Source organism: Limulus polyphemus, unplaced genomic scaffold (genome assembly GCF_000517525.1).
Source record: "Limulus polyphemus unplaced genomic scaffold, Limulus_polyphemus-2.1.2 Scaffold274, whole genome shotgun sequence".
Classification (NCBI taxonomy): domain Eukaryota; kingdom Metazoa; phylum Arthropoda; class Merostomata; order Xiphosura; family Limulidae; genus Limulus; species Limulus polyphemus.
In genome coordinates, this window is record NW_013665884.1 from 623119 (window position 1) to 633301 (window position 10183).

Genomic DNA, 10183 nt, shown 5'->3' on the forward strand with positions numbered 1-10183 from the left:
GAAACTGACTAAATACATTCATCTCAATAATACAGGGAAGCTATGAAATTCTCACAGTAAGGGTCTCAATACACTGAAGAGCTTAAGTTTCAAATTCCAACATAAATCTTGCCTATAATGAGAGGAATGTGACCAGTACTAATCTTTTAAGTGCTGTAAAGTAATTTTCTTTGTAATTTATGGTGTCTGTATTGTTTGGTAATATCTTCTAACAGGATGTATCAAGTAACTAGGGTCAGGCGGTGTTATTCAAATCACCTGTACTGTAAACTATAACATACATTCGCTAGTAAGTAGTAGTGGCAATTAATTTTGTCTGTATAGTGAAACAACATACAAATACATATGTTGAAATAAACTTCTTTGAAAGTTCAAAGAAATGATATTCAAGTACTGAAAAGCTTTCTTACTATCGTATCTACTGTAATGTTGAAATGCGCCTGTGCTGGACTGAACAAGAGTGACCACCAACAAGCATGATAGTTTATGGCAAATGTACAAAGTTCACACTGCTAGCCTCACGATTTATTCAGCACAATGAACAAAAGTATGGCTGCAATGAAACGTAAACTTGAAATAAAATTACATTTATGAAACAAAATTAAAATGTTTTTTATGTACATATATATAAATACAAAATCCTAGTTAAAAATAAAAATACTCATTTATTGTTTAGGTTTACTTATAAATATTATTTTCAGGTCTTGTATATTACTTGAAACCATAAAGTACGTGATTATTAAAAAAATTAAAAATTGATAAAATTTGCATTTTATGGATGATAAAAAATTTTGGGAATTTTAAAATAACATACTAAAACATAAAAAGTAATAAGTTCAAATCTGGAACAAATATAAATATCATAATTATTTCTTATAAATACCATTTCCTAAAGTAATTTTCCAAGATATTAAAGATCATAATGAAAAAAAACTAAATTTATCAAAAGTAACAGGCTTTATATTTCTTAAACTATATGCATTTATGAAAATTCTTATGAAGTTTCAAACAATTTCATCCACTAGTTTTATTGTTGGAATGAAATATATTAAGACTTGCATTAGCTACTCAGACAGTTGGTAGCCGGTGGACATCGGGTTAAAAGATGTCATCTAAAAATTCAGGGAATTAATTTTATAAAACAAAATTTAATGTAACTGATCTCTTTCTTTGATGAATCTTTGTTGTTTACAAATAGAAATAGTGCTTGCAAAAAACATTTACTCATGGCTAATTCTTGAATGGGAATATGAGATGAATCTTTATGAAGATTCAAATTTGTGTGTGGGATTTGGGTAAATTTGTGTTGAAATACTTATTTTACTGAATTGAAAGTATTTGTAAAACGAAATTCTTGATCTATTTCATACTTCTTAGTAAATTGGGTTAATAGTGTTGATACGCTTCAAAAGTTGAATTTTCCTTATCTACTGTAAGGGACATCAGAGAAAATGTCATCAACATATCTATCCCAAGTATGTTTGGAAAAAAAGATAGAAGTATTAATAGTATTGATTAAAATTATCATAATTAAACTTCCAAGAACAGCAGAAACTTGATTCCCCATTCTTAGCCCTTGGGTTTGTTCAAAATTATACTGACAATTAATAATGAAAGTTGCAAAGTTAAAAAATTTCAACAAAGTAGAACTAGACAATTAAAAGCATTATAATTAGAGTCTAATGGTCTTTTTGTGGAAAACTATACAAGGATTATCTGTGCTAACTTCACCTAATTTTGAACTGATAGACTAGACAGAAGGTAGCTAATCAACAGTACCCACCACTAACTCTTAGGCTACTATAATTGGATAGTAGGATCTTAACTTCACTCTTATAATGCACTCACAGCACTAAAGTGTGGAGCATGATTTTGCACCAACAGGATGCAACCTACACACCATCATGTTCAATGTCCAACATCATAACCACTAGAACATGCTTGGACAGGTCTAATGGGATTATTAGTTTTTATGAATTTTGGAGAGATCGTACAAGTATGTTGTGTGAATTGGAAGCACTGAGAAACATCAATATGGTGTTAGTTATTTGATTAATTTTAATTAGTTGAAATAAGATTTTTTCACTTTGTTTTGGGAGGGATTGGAGCTAAATGGTTTAAATTATTCAAGATAACTTAATAACTGAACAATTATTTTTCTGTAATCACAGTAATTCATGATGACAGTGGTATTATCTTTATCTGCATGTAAGAAAAGGATACTTTGGTTTAGTTTTAAATTGGTACTGACTTTCTTTTTTTTCCAAAATGTTAGAAATTTTGTTTTAGAATCAAACTCAGTATGAGAATTACAACTAGAAATACCTTCAAGATCATTACATTTATGGCTATTAACAGTAGTGTAAATCACAATTATAAAATCAATATTTTCTACTAAACATTTGATGTCTCAAACAAGTTAAACATCTTTAAGCGGTGATGGCAAAGTTTAAACCTTGTTGAATAACACACAATTCACTATCAGTCGCAATATGATGACACAGATCAAGAACTATCAGTCGTAGTAGATGGATGGTTTTAAAATATATTTTTTACAATATCCTATCCTAATTTAAAACACTAAGATGCTGCTAAATATTCCAATATACTTAATTATAACAGTGCATTGACAAACTTTAAAAGACTAAAGTTGTCAATTTATATCTGTACATTTTACATCAAGTCAGCCAGTCAAAAAACCTTGCAAAAACATTAAAAAGAAGACATGCAATTGCACCTCAACCACTTTATAGGAAAAAAAAATAATGTGAACCCAGCTTGTTTTTAAAATATAACTCAGGTAGCCAATTGAAAAACAAAAATCTCAATACACTAAGACATGAAGCTATTTGCAAAAATTATCTAAATTTTGATTAGTTAAAACCAGAGAACCACATTTACAGAATAAAAAAAAATTAGCAAAATTCATGAAGGGTGTAAGATGCATAACAAAGTATATAAAACTTCTTGTAAGAACAAGATTCATGTAAAACACAAAATTGAAAACTGTAATTCTAAATATAACCAACAAAAATACACAGAGTACCAGTTAAGTACTAATCACATTTGAAATTTCACATGATACAGAAATACTGTATTATTCTTATTAATTATTATACTTCTGCAATGTTTCAACCACAAGGCTTTGGTGGCAATTTTCAACACTTCCATAAACAACTAGGTGACAATTGGTTTTATGATTAATGAATAAATAGTAAAACATACTAACACTAGCAAGCATAAAAAAATTTATTTTACGACCATAATATGAAAACAAATGGTCAAGCTGATCCTGGTTAAGCAAGATAAGTCAAGATAAAAGAAGACAAAAAGTAATTGATAAAAGTTTAAAAAATTGCAATGTAAACCATTCTGAAAAAAAAATATACCAAAATGTTTATATATCCCTTTTTCTTATCAGTAGTTCAAAAATAATTACTTTTTAAAGAAACAAAAAGATACACCTAGCTTATAGGTGCAAAACAATCACATTTCAAATACTCTTAATCTAACCAGTTCAGTTTTGCAAGTTGCTAACTCACGTTGTGAATACTGGAGATATCAAAAATATGCAGAGAGGGTACCTAACTCATGAATCAATGCTTTCTAATTATTAAAAGTAAGAACAGTATATTAAACAACTATATTCATTACTGGGCTAGTTTTCAGATCTTATCTATGTAAGTATCTGGATTTGATCAGAAGTTAATGAAAATACCCTAATAAACATTACCAAACATAAAAACATTAAAGATACTGAAACAAATGTACCACATGGTTTTCTTATCAATAAACTTCAATGTAATTCTTAAAATTAAAACTAAGATTACTTAACATTTACCTTTCTTTGGTAGCTCTTTCTCTTCATCTTGTTCTCTTCGTTTATCAATGTCTCGATCACGATTACGATCTTTCTGCCTCCTTATAAGATAACAAAGGTGATTTTTAATAGTAAAAAAGGTAACTAAATGCAACATAATTGCTAACTATTGTCAATTTAAATATCCTTAACTTTCTTTCTACATTCCAGTTCAGTACACAAATCAACAGCTTATTCAGCATTATAACAAACAAGGTACAAGAACCTTTAACGGAATAATGCATATGACATTCTTATCTGGTGTATCTATCAAAATCTAAACTTAACCAACTAAAAATATTGCTAAAACTATACTTTGGTCATGCAGAGACCTTGGCAAACTTAAAAATATTACAAAGCAAAACACTAAAATAACAAGGAAAAATAGTAAGCAGGAGTATTTGTGAGAGAAAAAAATATTTAATGCTAAAAAAACTGATCTCATGTAGGAAAAAATTAGATAAAGCCACTGAAGTGTGACATACTACATCTAATATGGCAAAGAAAACTTGAGCCAAAGATGACATCAATGCTACATATACAAAGATAAAAGTAAGCAGAAAGAAGAAATTCTGAAATACAGTCAAGTTTATTTTGATTTATGTAACTAAAATAAAATGAAAAAGATACAGATTAATGAATAACATTTGTTTGTTTTTTCTTGCATACTGTATTAGAAAACAATATAATGGAACAATACAGCCTGTTTTGGTAATAATAAGATACATGTCAACTAAAATATGTAAACCAATATCTTAGTCTTTCATATGCTTAGATACTGAACATATAATGATAAACAACCTTTCTCTGATGTCTGATTCTCTAAGTTCTTGTCGTTCTTTCTGTTTTTTTTCCATTCTTTCTTTCATAATTTTTTCATAGTCATTTGGCCACATTGGATCGTATTCAAGTCGTATATCCCAGTCTCCACCAAGCAGTGTTGCAGTTACAGCACTCCTTGTTTCCTTAGGAATATAACAATAATATTTCTAAAATTATAAGAGTTTATACTTAAAACCTGTATTGAGATACTATGCATAACAACACTCTATACATATATAATAATGTAAACCTATTCAGATCTGAATATATATATATATATATATATACATGTAAATATTTATGAACTTCATCTATTTGGAGTCTTGAATTGAGGACTTCACAGGAAAGTTTCTAATCACATAATGTCTTCATTCCTTCAAACCTCTCTAAAATAGCTGTAGGTAAGTGTTTCCTAGTATTGAAATAAGTAAACAAGAACGTTATTTCAACAAATAACTATTTTTAGAATAACCTGAAATTCCTGTGACACTGCACAAGTTATTGGGCAAGAGTGAACTTGGGAGAATGAATTTAAATATGTAAGATATTAGAGATATATATAGTTGGACATATTCAGACAAAAAAAAGCACTGATTCAATGGGACAGAATGAACCATAAAATATTTAAAAATTAGTTTTCTGAGTTTGTTTAAATGTGTAAACATACATCCTTTCACTGGTTTAAATGGACAGGAAGTTAAGAAGCAACTATAAAGTTTCATTAAGAAAATTTCTTCATAAATTAAAATGATTTGTATTTAGAAAATAAAAAAAACATGATTATTTTATTTTAAAGACAAGATTATGATATTCAACTGTTTTAAAGTAATTTACTGTTATCACTGTTCCAAGTGTGGAAAACATAACACCAAACTGATAGTTCAGTGTCCATGTGAACATACAAATGAAAATCTGAGCATCAGGAACAAAGACATGTCCAGTTAAAAGTTTATAAAGAACTGATTAATTAGAGGAAACATCAAGGAAGCAAAAACTATTTGATAAATTTTTTCTACTTCAACTAAATAATCTATAATTTAAATAGAAGATTGGGCATAGTTTCATATTAAGCAATAAAACAACTTCAATAACAAAGTATCTATTACAATGATAAATTTTCTGTACATTAGGATTAATGGCAATTCATTTTTAAATCAATACAAGTACCCACTGACTGTATTGTACTGTAAACTTAGAAATCTACTATATACAAGATATATCACACTAGTTAACAGTTTTTCTATACACATAAATGTATAATGTATTAAAAACACATTGTAGTCTACAAGTTAGCAAATATTTACACAATATATTAATTCTTTAAGTACTGAAGGTTATAGTAAAATATCTAAAAACCAATGCAACAATTTACTTCTTCAGCATTTAAAAAAGGTTCGATATTTTGCTTTGTTACATACTATTATAAATACTGAAGTTATTCTGATACACTAAAAAACACAAACAATGGCAAAAACATAATGATATTAAACACAAACCTATGAAGTTTCATTAACACAGACAAAATATTCAATGACCTATCCTTTATTCAAATTTGAAAACTATGCGATAACCAATTGATAATGATAAATTAAGTTTACACATTATATACTTAAGCTAGAGATATTTAACCCTTCAACTGCATAGGTGACTGCAGTTGACATCATATGATGCATTTTTTATGCAACATTTTGAATGGCCCACCACTACTTTGGTGAGCTGTAAAGTTGTATGGGTGCTGCGAGTCATCCCAGTTCAGTACCCAAACAATGTCATGCACCCACACTTCAGTTACTCACATGTTGTCATGGCTGAAGAACCTAGTACATCATGCATGTCTGCTGCTCCCAAATGAAAACTCTCAAACCGTGAGAATCTTATGTCATCAAAAATTACTAGAACTTTGTGATGACAATGAAGAGGAAGTGTTATTATCCTCTGGTGAAGAAGATGAAGAGTATTTTCTAGAAATATACTCAAGTGCAACTGATGTAGAAGAGAGTGATGGGGAAGAAGAGCATAGTAGTGTTGTATGACCCAGACTGACAAACAACCTTTTGTCTGGTCTCATGGAGATAATTTTGAACCAGAAATTCATGCTTTTGATTCCAGAATAACATCAGAATTCTCAGTCAGTGAGGAGGCTGAAGAAATAGAATATTTCCAAGTCTTCTTTTCCAAGTTTCAGTTTATGCAAAATTCAAGGGTTCATCGATGGGTCGATACAACCATCTGTGAAATGTGTGTATTTCTGGCAATATTCATGCTAATGCCACATATAAAAAAACATGTTCTTACCAACTATTGGAAGCATGATCCTCTTATTGGCACTCCAATCTTCAGAAAGAATATGGTCAGGGATATCTTCCTCTTACTTTTGCGATTTATTCATTTTGCCGATAATGTAAATCCATTTCTGAACGATCGGCTATGGAAAATATGAGGCTTATTTACAGTGCTGAAGGAGAGAGTTACCAAGTTCTTTTATCCTTTCTGTAAGCTTGTGATAGATGAGTCACTCATCTTATTCAAAGGAAGGCTTGTCTTCAAGCAATAGATATCATCAAAGAGACACCAGTTTGGCATAAAGATTTTTGTATTGTGTGATTGTGAGACCGATATCATTTTCAATATGATAACATGCACAGCAACTAATGTTGACATTCTGTCAGATGATCACTTGAGCATATGAGGTGCCATCATAAAAAAAAAGATGGACAAGAACATGGGAAAAAAACATATCATTTATAACAATAATTAGTATACAAGTCCTTCCCTACAGCATTTTCTGCATAAAAATAACAAAGGTTCAGTTGGCACTGTCTGTGTCAATCGAAAGTATATGCCTAAATTCAAGCAAGGTGCCACACTTGGGGACATTGATCTCTGAAAATTTGGGAATATTTTGGGCTTCTGTTATCATGACAATGGGGATGTCGCCATGTTGGCCACCATCCACAAAATCACTATGAAGGACAGCAACAAGAGGCACCACGCAACCAATGAAAAAATTATGAAACCTGACACAGTGTTGGACTACATGGAAAACGTGTGTGGTCAACAAATCAAATATGCAAATCGGTGATGTGGAGTGCCTCTGTAAGTCCATCAAGTGGTATAAGAAGGTCTTCCACCATCTTGTTGAGGATGAAGTTGTGGGTGTTCAGTTACAACATTATCCTGCAAATCCTCAAGAAATATGGAACTCTTGCACCAACAAAGTCAGGACGTCATCAATTCTCTGCACCTGATTGGCTTTCAGGAGGAGACTTCATGACCTGTCATTTCCTGGAATACCTTCCACCTGCAGAAAAAAGACATCACAGGCAGGTACCTTGCATAGTGTCCAAGAACACAGACATACACAAAAAGGTGCATAAAGTGACATCATTCCATTGTCATGAGTGTGGTGTTGGGTTGTGCATTGATCAGAACTTCATAAACTACCATTAATTGAAGATATTCTAAAATGTGAATTAAAATATGTAAGTTGGTAAATATTAATTACCATTTTAATGGAGACTGTGATCACCCTAATTATATTACCAATGATAACTCCTGCTAGTTTAGAATATATTTAGAACTGTTAGAATACTGTGAATTATTCCAAGTTGTTCTCTCAATCATAAAGTTACCATATTTAATGTACAATAGTAGACGTAGCCTCTAATATTAACAATTATTGTCACACTTATGTATAGACGCCTTACCTACTTCATATTACAGCACGAACGTGTAGCTTTCTAAACAACCAGTGAACACCAACCTTTCGAGAAACTAACATTATATTCTTGTAACCGGTTGAAAAATACATCTAAGCTATACCCGTAGTTATACAAGAGTATTAGAAGTTCAATTTTTGGAATAAGAGGGGCGGTAGCTTTGTTAAGTTAATCTAATTATGTCAGTAACAAATCTGGGAAGTCTTTTTTTTTTTATTATGCAACAATTGACTACTAGTGATGCTATATGGTTGGCGTTGATAGGATTTATTACTTGTAGGGGGATAGGGTGAAAGGAGTTAGTTTGGGTGACGCAGAAAAAAATAATACTTTCAGTGTCAGAGCTCTTCCCTAAGGAGTTCTGCCCCCCGTTGAAGATGCCCTTACAAACAACGTACCTACAACATGTATTATTTTTTTCAATTCCTGTATTATTTATATGGAGACGAAACAAGTAAACCATATAAATCTATTCAAAAGAGACTAAACAGATTCGTCAGTAAGTGCCCAAGATATCATAATAATGCAAGCATTTTGCGCGCAACACTTCGAATGGCCCGCTGCAAAAATTCGCGAATCTTTGCGCATGGTGGTTGTAAGCAGATTTACACAAGTCGGAAACGCAGGGTTAACATCAGTTGGTGTAGCGTTATAACAGTTGAAGAAATACTGCAGAAGACAGCGACAGTTTCTTTAGTTAAACTTGCACTAAGCCGTATTTAGGCTGTCACGTGTTTAAAGTGGCAAATACCTGAATGCCAAAGCTAGCCTTCTGTTGAAGACCAGCTGATAAAACGGAAAGAACCACACAAATACACCATCACATCAGTGAATGCTGAATGAAAGACACTGAGAAACTAGTAGAAGATAGAATACAGTAAAGAGTCGTGTTTCTTCCTTGTTAAAATGGTGTCCCCCTGGTAGGACAGCGGTAAGTTTACGAATTTACAACGCAAACATCCGGGGTTCGATTCCCCACGTTGCACACAGCCTTTTCCGATAAGACTAAATTAATGCTACAAAATTACTATAGCTACACATAAAATATGGGATTTTGTTTTACAGAAAACTGGGAAACTGAATCCATTTTACGCGTTTATGAAAATTAAATCTGTTACTGCAAGCACTACAAAATGGAGACTGTTTCTCCATAGAGGTAAAATGGGCAGATATGGAGTAAAATATGAAGGAAGAAGGTTTCCGTTTTAATTTAAATGTTTCTTTATTACGCGAACTAGTGTCCCTGACTTACGTTTTACGAATAAATACAGACAATAATTTGAATCGATTTTATTTTTAATACACAATAAATATGATCAAATCACAACATTTCCTGGCAAACGTTTGTATCAGTTTGGTTGTTTTTTGAAGTTCGCGCAAAGCTACACGAGGGCTATCTGCGTTAGCCGTCCCTAATTTAGCAGTGTAAGACTAGAAACCTATTTATATAGTTACCATTGGATTTGGGGAACCTATTTATACAGTTACCATTGGAGTCAGGGAACCTATTTATACAGTTACCATTGGATTTGGGGAACCTATTTATACAGTTACCATTGGATTTGGGGAACCTATTTATATAGTTACCATTGGATTTGGGGAACCTATTTATATAGTTACCATTAGAGTCAGGGAACCTATTTATACAGTTACCATTAGAGTCAGGGAACCTATTTATACAGTTACCATTGGATTTGGGGAACCTATTTATATAGTTACCATTGGATTTAGGGAATATTACCTAAATATTAATCCCCTGACTCCAATGGTAACTATATAAATA

At 31.5% G+C, this 10183-nt stretch overlaps 1 protein-coding gene across 1 annotated transcript in view; it reads right to left on the reverse strand.

Moving 5' to 3' along the window:
* The window catches only part of LOC106456948 (splicing factor 45-like), a gene marked incomplete at its 5' end in the record, with an annotated part of 43906 nt that overhangs the window by 26437 nt on the left and 7286 nt on the right, over positions 1 to 10183 (reverse strand). The window contains 2 exons of the mRNA XM_022382752.1: positions 3842 to 3921; positions 4661 to 4824. Of these exons, the coding sequence (XP_022238460.1) occupies positions 3842 to 3921; positions 4661 to 4824 (244 nt within the window). The remainder of the gene's footprint in view (positions 1 to 3841; positions 3922 to 4660; positions 4825 to 10183) is intronic.